The sequence below is a fragment of the Amphiprion ocellaris genome, chromosome 21, assembly GCF_022539595.1.
Source record: "Amphiprion ocellaris isolate individual 3 ecotype Okinawa chromosome 21, ASM2253959v1, whole genome shotgun sequence".
In the NCBI taxonomy this organism is placed as follows: domain Eukaryota; kingdom Metazoa; phylum Chordata; class Actinopteri; family Pomacentridae; genus Amphiprion; species Amphiprion ocellaris.
Window position 1 is genome coordinate 11,026,620 of NC_072786.1, and position 24,568 is coordinate 11,051,187.

General features: G+C 39.9%; 1 protein-coding gene across 1 annotated transcript in view; it reads left to right on the plus strand.

Moving 5' to 3' along the window:
* cerk (ceramide kinase) overlaps nt 1-22,589 on the plus strand; it is a 50,476-nt gene extending 27,887 nt beyond the window's left edge. Inside the window, exons 7-13 of the mRNA XM_023285541.3 lie at nt 4,808-4,882; nt 5,089-5,241; nt 7,291-7,396; nt 7,824-7,903; nt 12,161-12,366; nt 16,515-16,729; nt 19,965-22,589. Of these exons, the coding sequence (XP_023141309.2) occupies nt 4,808-4,882; nt 5,089-5,241; nt 7,291-7,396; nt 7,824-7,903; nt 12,161-12,366; nt 16,515-16,729; nt 19,965-20,082 (953 nt within the window). The 3' untranslated portion in view covers nt 20,083-22,589. The remainder of the gene's footprint in view (nt 1-4,807; nt 4,883-5,088; nt 5,242-7,290; nt 7,397-7,823; nt 7,904-12,160; nt 12,367-16,514; nt 16,730-19,964) is intronic.
* The last annotated feature ends 1,979 nt before the right edge of the window (nt 22,590-24,568 follow it).

A 24,568-nucleotide genomic window follows, 5' to 3' on the forward strand; every position in this document is an offset into this window, starting at 1 on the left:
CAAATTCATGTTATTTGGGTGTAACTTCATTAAAAGCTTAAAATCAAAAGTTTGACATTGTGGGATACTATATTATATAAAGGCATAGATGAGAAGATTGTTAGCACTCACATACATGTCTGTTAAAAAGACCATAATATGCACATTTACAGGTTTATTATTTTATTCTTTGAATCTACTAAAATGTGTTTACATGCTTTAATTTTCAAAGAATACATTATTTTTCTCATACTGTACATCATCTTTTTGAAAAGCTCAGTTTTAGCTACTGTCTCTTTAAGGCCCCATTTCAAAGAAGTCCGATCTGCTCTGATTGGACAGCTGGATCAACAGAAGCGTTGGTTACCATAACCCCAGATGTAGCCTTAGCAAGAGTGGCTCTAGTGATGAAATAAAGTGAAGAAGCTGCTCGTTCTTGGTTTGAGGGTGTGCCAAGCTAGCAGTTAAGTGGGTGTTATGCAGATATGAACATGATGATGTCAATGAGTAACAGAAGAAAAGCCTAGACTTCAATCAAGGTGTTTCATATAGGTATGGAGCAGTGTTTTCTGTGGGAGAATATAACTTTTTCTGGACTTTGAGCTTTGTAACTTTGCAGACTTTTTATGTGCACAAAAAAGCTGTATAACATGCTAAAGGAAAGGGAACAACCCCAAAAAATATGGGCTCTTTAAATATAAGGCCAGATTTGGATGCCTCAGTATACCTGGCTAAGAAAACCACTTAGCAGGATCTGTAAATTTCATCTCATTTTTCCCAAGTAGTTTATTATTCCCTATTTCTTTAAATCTTTTTGCATAATTAAGAGAGGTTAAACTTAATCTAAATAAATCTAAACAAAAATAGAACTTTTTAGCAACTTAGTTGACACTACTGAACTCACATCTAAAATGCAATTTAAGAATCAAGTCACTCAAAAAAAATTTACTAGATATGAGTTATAAATGCATCCAAATCGCGTTCTTGGATATATTCTGATTCAAAAGTGATTGTTTTTTTTAAAGGACACCTCTTCTCTGCAGCAGCTGCCTTTGTAGAACATAATGTAACGCTCACTTGTTAGGTTATAATTTGCTTAAAGGACACAACTTTTACCTTTTCTCAAATGAAAAATGTCTTACTCCACTTTTTGTTGTTCTATCTCCACCTGCACATGTGATATAATCCACAGCTGAGTTCACTTCAGGTTTCTCCCAGCTGACAAAAATCACAAGTGACTCCCTCATAAAGTCCTGCAGTCACAAATTTAGCATATAGTGTCGGAGGACAGATACGGTACGAGTTGCATGATGGAAGTTTTCTCAGGATTGTATTTAAGAGGTGCAAGAGTTTTTGTTGTTTTTTTTTTTGTTTTTTTTAAAACATATAAAAAGCACAACTGTTCGTTCTAATTCAAATTGTGAAGAACTTGAGAGTCGCTGCTGCCTTACATAGAGAATCTCTATGGCAACAGGGCAGGGGGTCCCTCCAGGGGCCTGCAGAGGGTCAATCACTCCAAGTGCCATAAATGGAAGCCTGCCGAGTGACATTTTGAAATCACTGTAATTTTCATGAGCATAGAAATACAGTGCATAAAGACCAATATGGGCCATCCTGTGCACAGCTTAATGGTATTAACAGAGGGGGCTTTAAAATCGGCTGGGGACAGAGTAAATGATTTTTAGGCCAATTACGACAGTGAATTGGATGCACTTAGACTTATTTTTGGCTTTAAACTAAAGCAGATGAATAAATTGGTAGGTATGCCATGTCTCTGTTTGCTTGCATATCACTTTATGAATGTGCAGAATCTCCAGGAGATTGTTTCAAAGGCAATTTACACTCTAATAGTGTGAACTGAAACTGTAATTCTCTAATAATGAAACAGCCTTTACAGTTTAAGGATAGCACTGGTGACATTCTGTATCTTTCTTTTTGGTCAACAGCTTCATTGTTGTTAATAAATGCCATTAAAAACACATCAGTGAGCGACACTGCTTCACATGTTCCTTCATTACAATGAACATGGGCTCTGTGGTTTATTCTAAGTCAATTCACGATACACAGTTCTGGTGTCTGTAATACTGCAGCACCAAATGTGTGTTCATCCACAGCAGGAAATAGTCCCTAGTGGAATCCACAGTTTATACCGATTCCACCTAAAAGCTACCAAGGCTGCAGTCAACCGAAGAAAAATCATACTGACTCTTTAACCAACTGATTATTCAGGAATCAGAAAAAATAGTCTAAACATTATTTCTAGATTAACTAAATTGGCCACAGTGCATTAAGTGCACTCTAGCAATTACAGTTATCATCTTAATTCACCCTAATTTAATATACTTAAAATTTTCTGTTTTGACAAGGGTGGATGCAAAAAAAAAGAACAACCTGGTAACAACATTTTTACAAATTCCTACAGATGACTGGGAGACTACATACAATAGATATTTTACTATTAACATTTAAAATATGTTTCCATACTTGTCTTATATCTGCACAGCATGTTCACAGTCTGCAGTTCAACCCAGTTTAGCTGAAAGTCAATGAATTTTTGCCATGTCACTGTCGGTCGCAGTCAAGTCACTGAAGGCTTTGTAGTGCATTATTTTAAATCTTTAACAGAATCCAGTAAAAGTAAACAGTTTGTTTTTCATGAATTTCTAAACGAAACATGTAGAATACCATGATTTTGATGAAATATCGCCATTTTAGGCTTAAATTTGGTTAAGTTTTCAATTCACACAGATGAGCAGTTCAATGTCAGTCAAAAAACTTTAAATCTGACAATTCTGTCTGTTTTTGCAATATCCTGCTTTGAATAATAGTGTAATTTTGGTGATTTTATAAAGCCAGTATGCCTTTCAAACCTACATGTTTAAGGATTTGAAAGGTTAATAATGTACAGTGAGCCTTTATCTCACTAGTGACTGTTTTATTACTAGCACCTGCCAGTCATTTATCTCCACTGGTTGTGAAATAATTTCCAACTTTATTTATAGTTATATAGCACATATTAAATGTTGTGTTCCACTTTCTGCAGCCAAAAGCTTTAACGCTGTGTAAATCTATGCTTGTATCATCACCATCAATGACCGCATCTGTGCCACACTCATAACTTCATCAATAAAACCTTCCAACACTGCTGTCAGTCATCAAAATGTCATAATAAGGTGTCAAGGTCCTGTGTGCCAAGGTTCAAATTAAGAGTCATGAACTCATTAGTGGCCTTGTCATGGAGCTTTTATATCAAAGTCCTTTTACATATGACCTATTTTTTGCTATTATAGTCTAAAAAGGGAGACATTAGTTCACGCTGATGCACTGAAAGTAGATTATGTAGATGAGAAAATCAAGTATATTGTTGATCAAAGGTCAGGCTGTCTGGTTCAAAGGGGTTCGAGGCTGTCGTTATAAGATGCTGTCATTAATACATTCATGTGCTGAGGATTCAAACGGCAAAAATATGCTTTTTGGGGTAGCTCTAAAAAGCATCCAGAGCACATTGTTATCCTGGAGATAAAGACGATCTAGCTGCCAAGATGATCTTACTGGCGAGACAGTTTTGGGGGCGAAACGCAGATAAAAAACTGGAGCTTCTCTGCTGAGGATATGCCTTGTGACAGTTTCTGCTCTCTCCTCTGAATATGCCAGCAGGCTATTGTGGTTGAGTAACTTAAGGGGAATAAAACATTGAGCATCTCAGGACTGAACATCATTGAACATCTGTGTGCACCAGTTCCATCCATTCAAAATCGGTTGGCTTTCATACGGAGTAGCTTTTAGAGGAGTCAAATGGCATATGTCACCATTTTTACGCTCAGCAAAACAGCAAGCAGAGCAGGGCTGTCAGGAGCAATTGGAAAGCGTTCGGATGTGATTATGAAGCTCGGAGGAGAGGAGGCAAAGGCCAGATAAGTGATATTCATAGCGAGTCAGAAAAAGGCGAGAGAGGGAGCTCATCTTCATACTCATCTGTGTCCGCCGCTGAATGACAGCCCTGATCTCCTCTGTCACGCTTCTGTGAGCCAGCTCAAAACATCACTAGTTAGATTTCACTCTCTCCTCTTCCCCTCTCACTCGCTCTCGCTGCCTTTTATCAGTGGCAGTAGGTCCATTTCACCACTTGAAGATGATCAAAGTAGGGCAGATAGGTCTGAAATTACGCCATGTGGCGCAGAAAAGAGAGATAGCGCCTTATTACCTCTCAAGTTGAAAGATTTAATGTCAAGCTCAACATTTCTCACAAGGCGGGGGATGCCTCTTAGCCTTCATTTGTTGGCTGAAGAGAGCTGACGATAGCCCAGGGCCCACAGCTATCCGATTAGTTAACTTTATGACTGCGATGTCTCCTTGCTTCCGCTTAATAAAATCATTCAACTAAATTCTCCGCACTTGGTTGCAGCTTTGAAAGACACGTAAGTCTGCTCATGACTGGACTTTTTTCAATATAACAGATGGATAAGAGTCCCACACATGTGATCAACATCTTTGCGGCATCAGTGTAGAGTTTCCAGGAAGTATGAACCAACAATGTCACAATCTTTCATGTTTTTCTGGTGGCACAAGTTTTATCTGGTGTCTATCTTGTCTTTTTCAGTGCCGCTGGTTCCGATTTGTGTCTTAAGGTGTCTTTTTTGATACTACCAAAATTGAAAAGGTTCTTCATTAAAGAGTTGGATTTAAATGCTACAGGTTTGCTTTAAGCCACATTTTAACATCAGATTGTCTCTGTAATGAGATAAAAAGCCATTTTCTGTTTCTTTGTCATGTCAGTATGAGGTCTACAGTAGCTGACCTTTGACCTTTTATATGTCTTATCCAACAGGGTCGACTGATTGCGTCTGTTTTGCCACGGTGGGAGCCAATGATCCAGTTACTTCTGCTTTACACATCATCGTGGGTGAGTGGAAGTTACCGAAGAACTTACAGCACTTCTCTTTTATCTCAGTGCTTAGTTATGCTGTCACTTTTATCTGATGTTATCGGCTTTGTGCAGGAAACTGTGAACAACCTTTGAACGATTATCACAGCAGCTGCTTTTAGTATCACCTCCCATGTTTGTGTGCTGAAAGTCACTTTTTGATTTCACCGGGCGTTTCGTAACAGGTGATTCCCAGCCGATGGACGTTTGCTCTGTTCACCACGACGACATCTTCCTGAGATACTCCGTCTCGTTGCTTGGCTATGGTTTCTATGGAGACTTGATGACGGACAGCGAGAGGAAAAGGTGGCTCGGCCCTGCCAGATATGACCTGTCAGGTATGTGGGCCATCATTTCTCAACCTGAGTTACTCCTTGAACCCTTTTCCAACCCTTAGTCCATTCTCCTTAAAGGTCACTGACCTCACACCAGCTTGTTTTATGGTGAGCTTCCTCCCTGGTCCTGCACCGGCTCCAGACTTTGGAGGATTAAAGATATAAATCTAGCAAGCAGCCCGAGGCTTGTGGATTCAGTGAAAGCCTTTGTGTAGGTCTGTAGTGAGACTTAACACCAACAGCCTCACTAACACCATCAAGATTTCTCTCCCCGATGGGGCCGAACATAAATACTCATAAACAAACAAACATCGGCCTCCACCCCGATGGTGCAAGATAAGAAATCAGGCGAAATTAAACTGGGGCCGACTGACCAGAGGGAAATAATTCAGAGCCACAAAAAGTTTTATCAGAGCATGTGTAAAAACTGCACATACAAACAAGAAAGTTGGCATTTTTCAGACCTTTACACACCCACTAGTTCTGAATCCAGCAGCTTGTGCACATAAAGGCTGATTTACAGACAAACACAACTGTCCTCGAAATGGCATGAACGGTCAACACATCTGTTTGACGACAAATCTGAACAAAATCTCATGGAACTCCATTTATTATTTGATGACATATTTCCTCCCAGTGCAGTTAAATTACAAATAGTGTTTGGTATGTGGCATTGGTCACATCTCCTGACTGTGAAAACATCTTGGCTTATGAAAGGAAATTTAGCTGGACAAAAATACATGAATGTAGATGAAGCAGGGAGACAGGTGAAAAGTGAAAAGTTCAGTTAACATGGTCATCAAATAAAGAATCAGCTTTTTCAGAATAGGCAATAGAGGCTCTTAGCTGAAAGAGCCTTGATAATTAACCCTTTGAAGCCCAAGGAGTCTATAGGTGTCTGATTTTTACTCACTGTGGACTCATTTTTCACTGTAATACAAAGTCCTGCACCTCTATGGAAACAGCACAACCATAAGTAGAGGCAGACAGAACCAAAAAAGTCCTATTGTGCAGTATGAAAAAGTTAGAATGTCATAAATAATGAAAAAAAGAAGAAAACTGAGGTGGAATTCCTCTGGTTATTTAACAAAAATCTATTACATTAAGGAATATTTGTTTGCATTTTTTACAGAATTACATCAATGGTTTATCTTTGGCAAATATTTAAAAGAGACACGTAGAGCAAAGTAATTTTAAAACTTGGTTCAAGTTTACTTTTCTAATAGAACAACAGGTCATAGATGAGTAGTTCAAGGACCATTGTAAAGGTGAAACTTCGATACTTTGTTCTGTTTTGACTCTAATTAATGGTGTCGTTTTTGATTGTATTTATTTTAAAGATAACATGCCTTTTAGACTCACCTGCATGGAGTTTAGTTCAGAGAGCTAAGGCAAAATTGAGGTATTGTTGTGCAATGTCACTGAAAAAAATAGCTGTGTTTTCCAAAGAAACGACAAATGAGTCATATAACACAAATAGTCAACAGTTTGCAATTAGGCCGTCACCATCTTGCCCTTTATCGTCTACTTTACTCTGAATGGAACCATGATTTACTAAATAAACATCATCCCGTACTAAAGCAGACTTGAAACTAGCAATTGAGACCATAAGTTTATTAGGAAAATGTTTACGCAGGTAACAAATCACGTGAGAAGTTGGATTAGTTAGACTTCTATACAATCTGACTTCTTTTTACAACCGGAGGAGCCGCCCCCTGTTGGCTGTTGGACAGAATGCAGTTTGAAGGCACCACTGCGTTTTGTTTTTTTATATACAGTCTGTGCAACTTATCAATTCAGTAAACAAATTGCTTTTCCCACAATTATACTTGAAATGAGCATATGAATGGTACAAGCACAAAACAGTATTTATGCATTGATGATAAAATGAACCCCTGTGTTGCACGATCCAGTTCATTATTCAGACGTGACTGTTAAACAATTTTACTTGTAATTATCTTGTCAGGTGTAATTGCAGTCAAATTAAAAACACCAAATAAAACACAACGGAAGGCGGTTTGTTCTGCTGCTCATCCTGTGCTTTTGTTGCAGGCGTGAAAACCTTTCTGAGTCACAACTACTACAAAGGTACCGTCTCTTTCCTCCCCGCTGAGGGCAACTTGGGGAATCCGAAGGATAAGCTGCAGTGTCGATCCGGGTAAATAAAGACATATTCTGCAGCTCTTCAGCACTATTTCACGATGTCCTGCACCTGCCAGAGCTTAAATGGGATGGTTGACTTTGTCAGGAAGCCTTTTTAATTTACCGTGGACTGAAAGCCTATTAGTTCTTTGCTTAAAAGCACTCGACTAAGTGGTTTGACATTGTTTGCAGTTGTTACTGGGACTGAAAACCATTATTCTGTAGCATGACAGCTTATTTTACCATAAAGTGATGTGCTATATAAGGCACCTCAGCATTTTCCAACAAAAACTGCTAATATTTAAACCGCTAAACACAAGTCAACTTGAGAAAGACTGAATCTATTCCCATCAAATAAATCATTTGAACTTGTTAAAGTCTTAAATGTCACAGAAATACTGACAACTTGCTGATTGTAAAACAAGGTTACGTTGGTATTTCAGATGCCGCATCTGTCAGCACAAACCCTCATCAAAGGACCAGCACAGCGAGATGTCAGACAAGAAAGAAAAGTCTCCTAAAGGTATGAGCTGAGGTTTATTACTCCAAAAATGCCAACATAATCGCTCGGAAAAGTGTATTTTTCATTTTTCTACCTCATTATCTGCTCACTTGTCTGTTTTGAAACCATTTTCCAGACTTCTGAGATGTGCGAGAATTAGCATTTTTAAAGGGTGAAGTCTGAGAATAAAGACAAGAAAAACAAAAGGCGATGAGACAATCCCACGCTGGATGTCTCTTCGCCTTGAAGTCGCACACATGAAACGGGAGATTTGCATTTCTCTCTCCCCTTTTTTTTTTTTTTTGTGGAAGATTAAGTACCTGAGGTGGACTGAGTGTAAATAACGGCGTCATCTTCTCCTCCTCAAATCTCGCTCCATCTCCATTTTCGTGTTACTTTTCTCCCCGCAGCATGGCAAAGTTTTTGATGAGATTCTTGATGAGTTATTGACGAGAAAATATAAACTAATTTTAGTGACACTGCACAGCTCCCCTGTCGTGCCCCTGGATGGAGCCCCATCTCTTGTTTTTTGTTTATCGATTTCCCAAATCTCCAGCATCCACCTCAGCTGCCTGCTTGATGAGATTACACGAGGGCTGAAATCTGTCCGTCCACTCAGCCCTTCTAGTAACGCCACCTCCTGCTTCTTCGTCCGACCACACACACACTTTATTATCTTCAGTCCTTTCAAGCAGCAGCAGCACACACCTCCAGAGGCAGATGAAATGCAGCCTCTTGTTTGTGTGTTTTTCTTCCTCTCCAATTAGCGTCGTGATGTTAAATTCGAGATTTTCTCTCTCTGCCCGGCTATGCAAGGCTGTCGCTTCCTATGGAGAGTTTGCGTGTATATGTTTATTTTTTGCTTGTGTAAATATAAAAGCAAGTGTGACCTGTTTGTTTGAGTATTTCGTGTGACAGACTCCCACTAATCAGGAAGAATTTGGCTCTGCAGGCTCTGACAGGGGGTTTGCCTCACGCCAGTGCTGCTGTTTGTTTAGCGTTTTTTTTCCCGCTTTTTTTGTCTTCTTCTCTGGTGAGGGAAATCTCAGACAACTGCTAAATCAATGAGCCACGACACGCTCCCTCTCTGCAAATGAGCCAGCCTCTCCTGCGAAAGCAAATACTCATTTGGAAGCATTCTCCAAATGCAAGGGCTGACAGTCCACAGTTAGATTCGCTGTTGGGTTTTTTTTTTTTGTGTGTGTGTGTGTCATTGTTTTTTGTCTTTACTCCAAAGTTTAGCTCTAATCACTGCCTCCCAATTAGAACATTGTTGTTTTTATGTAGCCTCGGCGGGCTTGTTATCATTGGTTTGCGCTATCACCTCTGTAAGTTTGTTTTGTGAAATGAGGGGGAAAGGTAACGAATCGTTTTGCTTTCTGCGATCACATAATTCTCCCTCTGAGGTGCTCGTAAAACAGTCAGATGCTAATTTGGACGTCTGTGATCGCTTTTTCATCGCGGCGACTATCGCCCCGGTGACAGGCGCCGGCGGTCCCGTGGGTGATAGCACCGCGTCTTTGACACACAAGTAAACAGCCGCTAATCTCCAAGGAGCAGAGCGCTGATTTGTGAAGTGCGACCCTCGCGTCTGTCATTCGTGATCCGGAGGCCACGTGTGCGTTCAATCATAAAAAGCAAACTTAAGGTTAATCCAATCAGTCCTTCATCTATCAGACTTCCTCTTTAGATATTGTGAACTCTTCCTTGTCCGAACCTAATTGCATTTTGAAGCAGAAGACACTCGGCTTTTACTGTCAGCATGAAAGTTTCTGCCTTGGCTCAATCATCGGGGTAAAGCTGCGCTGAGAATTGCTGCCAAGACATCTGGATCTTAATGGACCCTCATCAGCATCACTGCTGTTGTGTGACAAGCTTGGAACTTAACCCCAGGACTCATAAAGCACTTGCAGAATACACAGTATCATTTCAAAACCACATTCCTGATGATACACACGGTATTTGTTTCGCTCTTCATGTCGACGCCACTGGAAAAGCCAAACAGCCGGCTGAAAGGAATCAGGGTTTTTTTTGTACATCTCTCTTATCTAAATTGTACTAAAGGCTGGTGGAAAACTCAAATTTAATGTGGCATATTTGCAAATGTGGCAAAGCTGCTGTTGAATACAGTAAAATTACAGTAAATTATATTCGCTGCAGCCTGAGATTTGCTCAGTTGTTCGAGTGTCAATATCAGATGGAGGCTTTTAAATTTTGCAGTGAAAGGAGACAACTTTAAGTAAACCAGAGGAGCTCGGAAATGGATGTTGAAAAGAGGAATCTTTAAACACTCAGTTTTTTTTTATTTCAAGAAGTACAGGTTACCACTTGCAGCACGGTTGTAAATGGAAAATGTTTTTCAGCACTATTTTATCTATTTTACCTGGAGTGTACTTGAATAACAGAAAGTTAGTTGGTTATTCATTTATTTGGAGAATACAGCACTGACAGCTCGGAGCTCTTATGTGTAGTTTAGTTGTGCATTTGTGTTTATACTGCAGTTGAAATTTGGCAACCAAAGGTAAAATACTGGAAACTATGTCAAGGACGAGGTTTGATAAGGTTTAAAGTAGACAGAAAGTGACATCTAGTAGCCTTAAATTGAAGAATTAAGAAATACATTTTGCTAAATGAAACATACTGTACAGATACGACTCTGAACATTTGATCCTTTGATAAAGCTCACAAAGTAATTTTGGTGCCTAAACTTAAACAAATACTGTCTGAGGATGCAAATAAACAAAGTGAAGAACAGTGAGCGAAAAAAAAAGTCAAAACAAGACAATAAAACTATAATAATGGTCCAGAACAGAATTCAAACTCAGTTCTCCTGGGTGAAAATCTGCCTCCCTACTGACTTACTTAATGTGGACTTTTGTCCATTTGTAAATGCAAAATTTGGCTCCACTCATCTTTAAATGACATGTTAGTGGAGCTCCATTAGAAGGTGGAGGAGGTCCCTGCTGGTTGATATGTACAGTAATGATATGTAATATTACCTATTTAATGGGTTGATAACATCTAAAATGGGTTAAATCTCCAGCTTGGAAAAATCTATCAAATACTGTACCCCCATCTTTCTACATCTACCCCTTCATGGCTCACTGCAGCTCAGCACACCAGCTCACCTATGACTCTACTCAAACACTGTAAAACTGTTCTGTGCTGGTTGTAGAATTTAAGTAATAACCATATACTCCTTTTTTTATTAATGAAAATAACATTAAATTAATCAGAAATACAGTCTAGACATTGGTAATGTGGTAAAGGATAATTGTAGCTGGAAATGGCTGATTTTTAATGGAATATCTCCATAGGGGTACAGAGGAACATTTCCAGCAACCATCACTCCTGTGTTCTAATGCTACATTGTGTTAGCTAATGGTGTTGAAAGACTAATTGATGATTAGAAAACCCTTGTGCAATTATGTTAGCAGTGTGAGTTTTCATGGAAAGCATTTAAATTGCCTGGGTGACCCCAAACTTTTGAGCAGTAGTATATATCTTGGATTCTGGAGAAGAATAATGATTTTCACAGAATTGGTTCCTTAAGTTTGTTACATAAGCAATCAACTCTGGAGGTCCGAATCCGTGTTTTTTAGACTGTCATGCTGCAGTTTCAAGGTGTAAACGCTCAAGCTTGATGTAAAATGCTTCTTAAGCTTTTAATATGTCTTCTAGCATATAGAAACCACCATATAGATGTTATAATAATATAAAACTACTGGAGGGTGTCATACTTTATTCAAATTTTGGTTTTGTGGCTGGATGCAAATGGACAGTTTTAAAACAAGCGCTCTTCAAAATTGGCCACACCGATAAAAGTAAGGTAAGAAAGATGTCAGTCACACACAGTAGGAATTATTGTGACTTGGAAATACAAGTACTTTTCAGGGTGATTTAAAACCAAACCGATCAGAAAATGGCAATTCCGTTTTTAAAAAATGGTACAGACAGGACACATTTTGTGGACAATGCCTTGTTGTTTGTCATCATATCTTGGGGTAGCAGCAATAGTAGAAGTTTTGGTTAAGTTTAGTGGTCAAAAACAATTGGTTACGAATACTGAAATGTCCCAAAGAAGGATTTTGAAAGTATTTTGCATCTTTGCGCCACACAGGTTGTCTGTGTGTTTACACATCACACCATGATTCTGAAGTCGAGCATTTTCACCCTGCTGTCTACTGAGATGACCTCATTTTATCTAATCTAAATTGTACTATACTCTAACTGAGTCATGTAGTAAACTGCAGCTGTCGTCATATTCCTGTATTCCAGGTGACAGCGGTGACTGGAATGTGATCCATGGAAAGTTCATTGCCATTAATGCCGCCACTATGAGCTGCGCTTGTCCTCGGAGTCCAAAAGGCATGTCGCCCTCCGCCCACCTCGCCGACGGCACCACGGACCTGATCCTGGTCAGGAAGTGCTCCCGTCTGAACTTCTTCAGACACCTTCTCCGACACACCAACAGAAATGACCAGGTACATCAAAACTGGAATACACCTCAGTTGGATTGAACCTCGTTCTCTTGAAGCGTAAATTAACACCGTCTAAGAGTCCTGCTGTGTGAAATATTCCAGAATTGGAGTGTGCTGGGAAGATTAATGTGATTTGGATCTAGTAGGGATAAAAGAATCCCCCACTTCAAAGTATTCTACTAAAAAAAAAAAAAAAAAACCTTCTAAGACAATTTCATCCTTCCCAAAAAGCCCCCATCAATCACTTTGCTGCAGAATGTGGCGTTCAACATCACGAGTTTCCCAATCTGTGCACAGATGAAATGAGAGTGTGTGAAGCAGAAGGCAGAGTTTTGCCCACTTGCTGTGCTAGCACCTCCCTTTAGCTGACTCCGCTCTATTTCCTAACTATGGTTCACTTTAGTTCAAATGCCTTCGCCCCTGTGCCTTCCCACGTATCATAAATAACCTCCACCCTGGTCCGAAGAGGCGCTCGTAATCGCTGCATCAGGGATATGCTGTGCGGGAGAACAGGCTGATACCAGACTAATGCCCTCACAGGACAACATTACCAGGGGAAGTCTGGTGATTAGTAATTATTACCTCAGGAAGGACCTCGGGAAGTTTATCCCATTTAGAAGGATCTTGTAAGTAATTTCATCTCCTGCAGCTGCCGCGTTGAAGGTGTGAAATTGCTAACTGAGGTGAGTTTAACGCGAAGATCATCCGGTATTTGGACTTTAAGGATTATTTTCTAATAAGATTTCAGGAGATGAAGGATATTGTGTATTTGCAGCTTTGAAGTTTATAGGATACTGCTTGAAAAGGCAAAACAGTCCAACAGAGAAAATATTCAAAAAAGAAGCTGTTGCTATTAGTGAGGTTTAGCAAGCTGGGGGAAGATTGCGCCGCTCTGTGTGACATGAAGCATGTCCCTGGGTTTCCACAGCCCCGATTAAATATTTCACCATCCAGATGACTAAATGAAATGTGCATAGGCCAAATCAAATTACTAACTTTCCCTTGCGATGCTGCTGCATTTCAGGCCTTAAAATTACTTCATGACAATCGAGGATTTACCCAGAATATCGGTGCTGAGGGTCAGAAGGAAGAAGTGACTGTACTCATTTAATACACAATAGGAAAGTAGGGATGAGACCAATGTATGGCAGTGATAGTGGATTGGTTTGCCTCTTTGATCCAGTCTAGAGGATGACATGTTTTGGTGAATCCTGTAGGATTCCTGCAGGACTAAAGTCAGTTTTACTTCTCTTCAAGTGACTGGGGCTGGACATGAAAATAGTTGAGTGGTCAGGGTGGGAATCATAATGGCAGTAGGTCAGTTTTTCTATATGCATATGCAGCTCTAATATGAATAAGCACTACTGTCTTTATTTTGAACCTTGTACAAGTCATTTTCTGTTTCTTTTTTATCTTTTTTTATCCACACCTATCTGTTGTGGTGGCTGGTTGGCATATAATACTGAAGTACAGTTTCAGACACTTTCTCTGAAACTCGTTTTTGTGGCCACTAGTAGTTGCACATTTGCGATTTCTCCATAAGATAAGATAAAATTTTATAAATCCCAAAAGAAATTCTTGGGGCTCCATGGACCTCAAACTGGATCGGAGAAGAAAATTTCACCATCTGTGTCAGTCAGAAGCTGAAATGACAAAAAGTTTATGTCCATGGTCATCACTAGTAGCAAGAAGTGGGCCTGTAGCTACCATCCAGAGAAAAAACAGCAGTTTTAATAGTGGAAGAGCCTGTAATTTCAAAAAGCAGACATGGCACCAAGAGCATGCTCATTGTTTTCTTTAACATTCATGTGGTCATGCACTGCGAATGTGCCTCCTAGAGTAAAAGCAGAGCTGTGTCTTAGGAAGATCATTCGGCACAAACGACTTAAACTGTGGCATGTGACTGCTGCAATGCACTGTTTTTTTTGGCCATAACAACACATTCCTCATTCCTCTACCAGCCCTACTCAAAAAAATATGCCTCGCTGAGACTTCTTCCTTTTCTCCAAAATGAAATTCAACTTGAAGTTCAAGTTTACAAGATTAATCTCGGATCAACTGACTTGTTTACATAATGGGGCTTCCAAGGAGCTTTACAAGTGATGCAGGAGCACGGGAGCAGAGTATCGCTGCGCAAGGAAACTAAAGCCAAAATTTAAAACCAAATTTGTTTGATCAAACTTTGTTTTCCCCAAAGCTCTTTCTATCCGGATTGTTGGCTTTTATTGTCACAGTTTCCACATGTGATGCGCTGGTGAGATTGCTGCAACCAACCATCAGGACTACATGACGACCAGTATTGTCATTATAATAACATTTATTCATATCACAACTGCATATTTATGTACAAAAATCAACCAAACTCCAATTGACTTTCTTACTTGTCCTGCCCCAGTTATGCTCTGAAAAGTGAAATCGACTCCTCCCATCTCATTGTAATCCCACAAGAATCCGATGGCCCACAGGATTCCCGAAAAAGCCGTCGTCCTCTAGTCACAGCACGGTGCGCCTCCAGCTTCGGGTCGCCTTTGCTGCTTCACTTGCAACACAGAAACGGTAGACAAGCGGTCGTATGAGCGGGGCGAGCGGGACTTTGTATCAGGGTTCGGTTAATATCAGCATCACTGTCCAGCCAAGCGAAGAGAAACAAGGAGTGAGAAGCCACTAAGCGTATTCATGGCCTTGTCAGAAAGCCTTTTAGGCAGATCGGCCGGCATGAATGCAAAGCGGCTGCAGTCATAAAGTGGGTCTGATGTGAAATAAATGGCTGTCACTCCGCTTTCAGGATGAGAAAGAGCGAGTGGGGGGAACAGAGAGAGAGAGGAAGAAAGAGAGAATAAAGAGAAAGAGAAGAGAATAGAGGGAGAGTGGCACCCCGTGAAGTTGGAGAAAATAGTACACTGGACAGGGCTGAACCTTTCTGCGACACCGAGAGAGATGAAAAGGGATTTTGACAAAATAATTTCTTTTCATCTCTCTTTCTTCTTTGTCTATTCCCTCCTCCGATGCTCAGTTTTTATGCACTTCATGGAAATAAAGACTAAAACTCCACTGTAGTTTTTGTTTCTTCCATTATAAAATCAGCAGGATTCCACAGAAAGCCATAAGGAGGAATTAACTTTTTACCTTCCCCACCAGGAGACTGTAAACTTAAAAAAAAATTATTGCACTTAAAGAATCATTTTACCACCAATATAATTATAATTTGAGAGAATTGTGGTGCTCTGCTCATTTTCGGTGCTGTTTTGTGTAAAATTAAGTTGTTTAAGTCCAATGTAGGGCTTTTTAAATGACACACTGTTTTCAAAAGACAACCCAAGTAATGTGTGACTCCTAATAAATGTATCTACCAAAGATGTGTGAAGCATTTTTCGAGGGCACCCTTAGTGTAGGGTTCAAGATGAAGAAATAAGAGGAAAATTGCACAGTGAAGCATCACAGTGTTTATTTTTCAGTATTAAAACTCAAAAATAAATAACACCTTTTGGAAAGACAACCACATTATTGCATGATGTCTAATAAATGTATCTACCCAAGATGTGCAATGCATCTTTGCAATGAACCCTTCGTTTTAGGTCCAAAATGATGCAATAAGAGGGAAATTGCACAGTGAAGCATCAAAGTATTCATTTTTCAGTATTAAAACTCCCTAGTAAATAACACCTTTCAGCATTTATTGAGTGTTACCTGAGTTTGACATTGCTCTGTATTTTTTTAGATAGTGGAGTTTCATCCTGAGGCAGTGAAATCTTTAATTTTCTTACATCTCCAGCATACAGTGTGTGCTTTTATCACTTCTATGCAATTCCTTGTAACCCTCTGATGAAAGCACCCTTGTGGAAACGTGAGCAATGTGGTAGTCATCAAAAAACAAAACAAAAACAAATACTTGCCATTGATTCTAAAGAGCACTTCATTCCAAAAAACGGTGAATTTTCTTGAGCACAAAAACAAAAATGAACTCTTGCGTCCCCCCTCAGCGTGCCGCACTGCTCATTTTTTAAAAACAAAGTTCTAACAAGTGATTCAAGATCTTAACCTTCGCACCATCTGTGGAACATCTGTTCCTTCATCCATCCATCCGTCCGTCCACCTCCTCCTCCTCCCCGCTTTCATCTATTCCTCATCCATCTCTGCCTCCCTTCTCGCAGTTTGACCACTCATTTGTGGAGGTCCACCGGGTGAGGAAGTTTCGTTTCCAGCCGCAACACCACAGGCTGGATTCTCTGGAAGACCTGAGCGAGCCTCTGCAGAAGAAAGGCTTCAGTCCCATATGTTCGGCCCAAACGACCTGCAGCTACAGCGCCGCCCACAGCAGCTGGACCTGTGATGGAGAACTCCTGCCTCACGCTGCCATTCAAGTCAGGTAAGAACCACCTGTGAGTGCACAATGAACCCAAATGTACAGTACTTTTAAGCAACTCATGCATGCTTATTCAGGTGTTTTTGGATATACAGTAAGAAGTTGTGCAAGAAAAATCCAAGCTTGTGCAGTCACCAGTGGAAAAACAGTCAAATCTGTTGTTATTTACAAGTAATGATGAATGTTCTGCTCATATATGACTTTTTAATGCTGTAAACTCCAACTAAAGATGGGCGTAGTTCAATAATTTTCCAGTTTTTATGAAGCCTGCATCTAAAAATGAACTTTCTGTGGCAATACAGGCAGGCTGGATCACTTCTCAGCATAGATTAGAACTGGAAAATGGCTTTGAATCGAAGCACATAATATTGTAGAAGCAGTATAATGGAAGAAGTATTGAGACGCTCGCAGAGCTCAAACCTATTGCATCACCATGGTTGGATATTCACGGTAAAGACTTTCCTTTCGGGTATTAGGCAGTAATCTTAGCTTAAATTGCCTCAAATGTTCCTGAGTATCATGTCTTAAAGCCTAAGTAGAAACAGATCTTGTTCTGTGTGCGTGACAGCTCTGTGTTCACAGTGCGCTGAAGGGAAACTCACACATGCAACTTTTAGCCACCGCTTGGAACTGAAATATCTGAATAAGTGCTGAGTGAACTGCCATGAACTTTGGTGCAGACATTGGTGGTCCCCATAGGATGACATTTACATTTGTGCTTTCGGACATCAGTACCTACAGTATTTAATAGACACAGTGAATTCTGTTCAGACATTCATGTTCCCGAAAGACTTTGGTGCTATCACAACGTCAAGTTGTTTCACCTAAATAACTTTGTGTTTTGGGTTTGTTAGCAAGCATTTGCACACTGAAGGCAGATTATTGGATCTACATAGGCCTTCAGTTATGTTTAGCCAGACACACAGGGCCAAGTCCTGCGACAAGGCAGTGGTGTTTTACCCATCAGCGATGATGTTTTGGTTAACAGGTTTGTCAAAATGGCTTGAACCGGCAACACTAAATGATGCATGTGTTTTAAAGCACTGCTGTTGACTACTGATGCAACAGGAGTTGATTTTGGCAGAAACTGTGTGTAAAAATTCATGTAGCCTCCAGGTCTGAAAATTAAATCCAATGCGTTTGGAACCTGCATTCTTTTCAACAACCAGCAGGGGGCCACTCCTCTGGTTGCTACAGGAAGTCAGATTGTATAGAATTTTATAAGAAAATGGACCAACTTCTCCATTGGTTTGTTACTTTACTAAACATTTTTGTAATGCGTTAAGCATCTCAATTGTTATTTTAAAGACTTGTTGATTACAGCACGGTGTTCATTTTGTAAATTATGTTCCCATTTAGATTAAACAAAGACATAAAGTAGGCGATGGCCAAATTCAAAACTAGAGGCTTCTACATGATAGTCTACAAACCAAAGGACAGTGTCCACACAAGCTGCATTTTCCCAAGAAATTCTGAAGCAATAAGCACAATAAAGGTTTCACTTTGAACTAAAACAGATCTCTGGATATAATATGTGACACCTCCATACATGGACATAACGTATCAATCCTTAGTTTGGTTTGCCAATGCCAGCTAGCAGATTTTGTCTTTTTTAACGTCCCAAGAAACCAAATGAATGAAATTAAACACAGAATAAATACATAAAGTAGCTGTTGCCATGTTGATATTGGAGAATTCTGCTAACTTATGATGATATAATATTTTTTTAAAAAACTGCTGCAACTGAGTCACTAATGACTTCTGAGTTATGCAGAAGAGTCCAGAATTCAGTTATTTTTGCAGATCTTATAAATAAGTCATGTAGAATAAAGTGATTTTGATGAAATGCCGTGTTTTTAAGATTATATTTGATTATTTTTTCGATGGAACTGCACGTCACAGAGGATAACTTCAAGGATTGTTGGAATGGTGAAAATCCGCCAATTTCTTTTTGGCAGTTTCTGAGTCTGATAAATGGTGTATTTTTGGCAGTTTTTCAAAAATAACATGCTTTTCCAACCTGATGGGAGGTTGGAAAAGCTGCCTTTTCCTGGTAAGAGGAAAAGGCAGGTAAAAAATTGGATTATCTGCAGTAACAACATGCAAAAGGTATATAAGGCTCAGTATAAAAACAGTCAATTTAAAGGAAAAGTAAGTTATGTTGATGCTTAGTGTTAGCTGGTCGTAAAGAAGTTCTCTTATGTGGCCAGACAGAAATGAGAGCAGCAGTGCCATTAGCTGCTAGTCTGTGGTCAGGAGAATCTTTCACTGCTCCCTGCTGTACAATCTTGGCAACTCAGTGGAATTAGCCCCCCTCATTATTCTGGCCCTGTCCACACTTCAGCTTTCCCCACTATCAGATCTCTATACAGCCGGCGTGGCACGGCTTGACGCATCATTTATTTCATGCTCCATTGTACTTTGCCAGTGATGCATGGCGCTGTAATGTTGCTAATTTAACGTCCCTCCACATGTTAAAAGGCTACTCCCCTTTAATTAAAGCAGAAGTCCGTCCTTTTATTGCCTCTTCCTCGCTGCTAATCGTTCTTGGAGTGAGCCAGCCAGAGGGCCGCTGGGATAATTAATGGTAATAGCCCAGGCGAAACGGAAAGAAAGTAGGAAAGAACGAGTGAGAAGTGAGAACTACACCTCTGGAGAAAGTGAAACTCGATGCGCCGCAATGATTAACATTTAAAGACATCATGTAACTTTAACTGAAATATAATGCTTTCCTGATTCAACTTTTGATGCTTTTTGGCAATTTTCATATTACTTGCTGCTAAAATCTGCCAGATAACATGTGCTCTAGTGAAGATAAAGGTGTCATTTTGTGGACAAAGGCACAGCTAGTCATCATGCTATAGCATAACAGTCGTTTCACCTGTTTACTGCCTTTTTTTCTCTTCGTACGCTTCATCCATGTGTATTATCACATCTGCTGTCGTCGGCCCTTTGAAGGTCTTTAATTTTAGACACCACCAAGATCGCCGCTTTCAAGTTTCAGTGTCAAGCCTGCACACAGGGGTGCCGTTCCATTGCTTTTACATCTGCCACATGGACAGTAAAGTCTCACAGAAATGAGCATAGTCATTAAGTTGATGGTTTGTTATTCAGGCTAAATGATGCGTTGTCTATGTGTGTGTGTGTGTGTGTGTGTGTGTGTGTGTGTGTGTGTGTGTGTGTGTGTGTGTGTGTGTGTGTGTGTGTGTGTGTGTGTGTGTTCTCTTTCTCCCTGCAGTGTCCAGTGCCAGTTGATCAGGCTGTTTGCCCGCGGTATCGAGGAGCAGCAGGAGCAGCAGCAGTTTGTGTTTGAAGACCCTTGTACACTGTGGCCCCTGGAGCAAAGCACAAACTAGTCTGAAAGCTGGACACTTTAGCTGCTAGAAAACAAAACACAGAGTTGCACTTGGCAAAGTTTTCCCAGAAAATGCACGCACCGTTTCACTATAAATCCAAACGCTGGCAGTCAGTCGCCTCCTTTGGGCGTTTGTCTAAATAAAACTTGCAGAAGTCCTATCTGCACCAATGGGGATGGGATAAGAACACCAAAATGTTACTGAAGACCACAAAAATCCACCATCTCCTCCGTGCCATTTGGGGCTTTTAGGTGCAAAATTGCTTCATGGACCTTAAAGTAAGCTGAGATATGTTATACTACGGCTTTCAGGTGCGACTGAAGCAGCAGTCAAACATAAATTTCTAGTTTTTAATGTGTACTTTTTGGAGAATGAAGATGTTTAAGCTCAGAGGATCTTACACCGAGCTGGACTCAGTCCTGAGCGATCATGGAAGGTTTTTATTCTGCCATGAAGGAGAGCGTAAATAGGATTTCTCCTGACGAGGCGACCGCCAAGGAGAAACAGCTTTGAGGGAGTGATGAGGAAAAGAAAACGTCTGTGAAGTACACTGATAAACTGAAAAGACTTAAAGGGCCAGGGCCTTAAGAAAAAAAAAACAACCCCCAGTGCAATCTGATCTTCCCTTTTTGGGAGAAAAAATAATTTCATCTGTGACCCAGGTGAAAGCAGATATGAGCCAGGGGCACTAATGAAAAGAGCTGAATACCCTGCTAATACACTAACAGGACTCCAGTGGCTGCTGGGTGATAAGGCAAAGTGGTTGCTAAGTGATTTGGTGTGTCTCAGCACTGCTGCGCTGCACCTGTGGTTCCGAGCTGGAAAAAAAAAAAAGAAGAAGCCACAGACAGTTTAATCATGGTCTGGGATTTGCCCAAATTATGCATTGTTAACGTTATTAGAGATAATCTATTACTCAGCTCTGAAATTAGCCTCATTTAGCTTATCTTAGTTGTAGGTCAAGCTGCTCTTGATGTCACACTTATTTTTGCTGCTCCAGTAGGAAGATAGCTATGTTACACTGCATGCATGGTAGGATAAGTTTGTGTTTGCGTGTGTTTTCCACAGTCCATTTAGGGACGTGCAATCACTGGACAGAGTGTGTGTGCAGGTGCCAGTGTGATGAGTTAACTCCATCACAATTAGCCTCATGGCTACCGTTTTGCAGATTTTCTCTCACCACAGCCAAAACACTTCTACCACGAGTGCCTATAGAGAAGCAAAGGCACACATAATGCTATTTTCTGATATTCATTGTCTTCCCGCGTCACACACACACGCACTCCGTAATATTTAAATCATAAAAGCCTCTTTACTGCTTTGAATCTTTGTTAATGCTGATGCTGGATGTCTGCGTTTCATCTTTGGTGTTCACTTTTACAGCCTGATTTTAGAGCAATTTTGATTGACAATGAGTAATATTCGGAAATATATACACATTATATTGGAGCGAAAGGAAGCCTCTCTGCCTAAGACTTCCTAGTTAGTTAGCTAGTTAGCTTAGCTTGATAGCATTGATTCCAATTAACCCTCTAAATCCCAAGCAGTTTCAGTTTTTGTTATCTTTTTACTGCAATATCAAGTCTTGTACCGCTATGGCTGTAAACAGCACAACTGTGGGTAGATAGTTGTAATGCCATAAATGTTTTTGTTTTTTTTTTTGTTTTTTTTTTTTAAAGTTTAATTTCTTTAAATGTTTACAATTGAAAAAAAGGACTATATGTACAAGATTTTTTTGGGAGGTGTCACCAATACTAACAGCTAAACAAAACAAAAATAACGGTGACTCTGCATGCTATAGATATTTTGCTACTTGCATTTTAAACTTGCTTATGTACACTGCCTGCAGTTCAGCTGAAAAGTCCTTGAATTTTTGCTACATGACTGTTAGTCACAGCTAAGTCATTTGTTACTTTATAGCTGTGCAGAAAACTGCAGAATTATTTGTTGTTTTTTGTTGTTGTTGTTTTTTTTTTTTTACACAATCTGGGTAGCATAAGCTATTTGTTTCTGGTGAGAATAAAATGATTTTGATGAAATATCACAATTTGAAGGTTCAATTTTGAACTGTAAGTCCATCATGATTACTTCAAGGTCCATTGAAAAGTTGTCAAAAACAAAAAGGATCATCAGATTTTCAGTTTCTGGCTTTGACAAATTGTCATTTTGCAGATTTTTAAAGATAACATGCTTTTCAAACATAGATTTTGGGGTTCAGAGGGTTAAAAGGCCTTTTTGCGTATGCTATTTCAACACCTACTCCCTTATCCTCCACATTATTACAATCATAGCTTTTAGCGAGTGTTAGCTGCCTCTCTTTCATGCGTGCAGTTTGTGGAACCCAAAATTACAAAATTAGTGAACATTAGAATATAATTTGAAGCACAAATGACTTTTAATTTCAGATCTTGTGCTCAATACTTGACTAAACACTGTACATAAATAAACTGTGATTTAAGTAGATTTGTTTTATGAAATATCTTTAATAAAGTGCTTTAGAAGTCCAATTTCTTTGTTTCTGTCCTTCACTTGATCTTCTCGGTGTGTTTAACGCCAATGATGTTTCATCCCCCTCTTGTTTTTTTCTTTTTCGCAGACACACACTCCCACACATGCACACAAAGGTCAACACTCCTCTGCTCCGACTCTCAATCTCACTCTTTTCGCTCTGTCTCTCGTCTCCCTGTATGAGTGGAATTTAATAGGGTGCTCTGATGTGAGCGAGATGTTTCATTAAAGACCATCAGACATCAAAGGTCTCTGCTGAGATGGAGTGGTATTTCAAGCTGTGCTCATTCTGCACCGAGTCTGGATCTCGGTTCTGTTTCCCAACGGGCGGTGTACTAGTAAGCAAGTATGGAGGTCTGAATTTATTAGCTGTAATCATTTGAAACTTCCTGTCCCAGTCGTCACGTTCTAGACGATGCAGGCTGTTGTAGATAATTAAATCTCATCAGTGAGTGGATTAAGTAGATTTTAGTGCCAGAATATCCAAAATAAACCTCAATATCAAATAGCAACTGACTGTCACAAAACACCTCTGCCTGGGATCACATCTTGGGTGTTTGTGAAATAAATCTGAACAATTATGTTGCGAAATAACACAAAGATTATGGCAACAGACAAAAAAGTAGTGCCAAAACTAGTCAGAGCCACATGACATACATATTTAGTGAGGTACACGGCATAATAAATGGATATAAATCCTAAATATTACATGAGTTGATGAGGTTATATGGAAAATGGTAATTCGGCAGTTTAGTATTTTACTTTCTGACAGTTTAAGAGCTCACAAAAGTTGGATACAGAAACAATTCTCATGTAGCTGAAGCAGAGGTATGTCAGCTTCAGTTTTCTACATCTGTCAAACTTTAAAGGATCCTATGTTTCCCATAAGCTCCTAATAATTGTACTTATACAACTGAACTGCTCTCTCAGTTGCATTTTAAGAAAGAAGTGTATTTTGTGTCTGGAGTAGGAAAGCCACTTTTAAAGAGCCACAAAGTACACATTTTGAGAATGGAAGGATGGTCCAACACTGGACTTTTACCCAGGAAATTGTGTCTTATCTAGTACCATTATGGCTTCATTTGCTATTTGATTTGGTACCACAAATACTTGGCTAGGTTAAAGAAAGTTTTATGGTTTGGGTTACAACAGAACCTAAAATACATGTTTCAAGCTTCTTCTCTATTTTCTGGGTTATCAGTGTGACAAATGCACAAGTATATTATGAAAATAGAAGATAACACAGCCTCTAGGGTCAGCTGGATGCAACAAAAAAACAGACGTTATTGGTTAGGGTAAAGCAATTTATTGCTTTGTGACAAAATTAACACAGAAGAACAGCAGTAATGCAAACAGGGCTGGTGGATGCTGCTAAAAATGAAAGCTAACAGCTGCTAACTGAGAATAACGTCGTCCCTAAGACATGGGTATCCTCCATAATAAGTCTACAACTGCCAAGAGAAGTTACAAGATACACAAACAACTCCTCCACTAAGTTAGCAGCTGCAAACTGAAGCTACGTCTCACACAGATCAGTAACTCTTTCACTAAGTTGACAGCAGCTAACCAAAGTTCTACATTACAAACATAAAGACACAAGCAGCCACCATTTAACTGTTCACATGAAATCCCAGCCGCATTGACTGATGGTTTGGATGCAGGTTTATAGACAGGTGTGGTGATTGCTGCAGTCCTGTTGGAGGAGGAAACAAAGTTGTGGACCAATCAGAAGGAGGAGGGCTGGAGAACAGATCTGGAGCTCCAGGCCAATCATCTGATGTAAGTCAGCTGAGGTCTGGAGCATCGTCCTCGGCCAGCTGGGATCAATTTCACGCAACTATCTCCCCATATAGAGGCCACACAGGGTCCACCACAAACCACACAGCCGGCCTGTATGTTAAGTAAACTGACCGTAATCTGTCAAAGTGGTGTGTAATCACTTTAAACTAAAGCTGCAATAGTCAGTTAACCCCTCTGG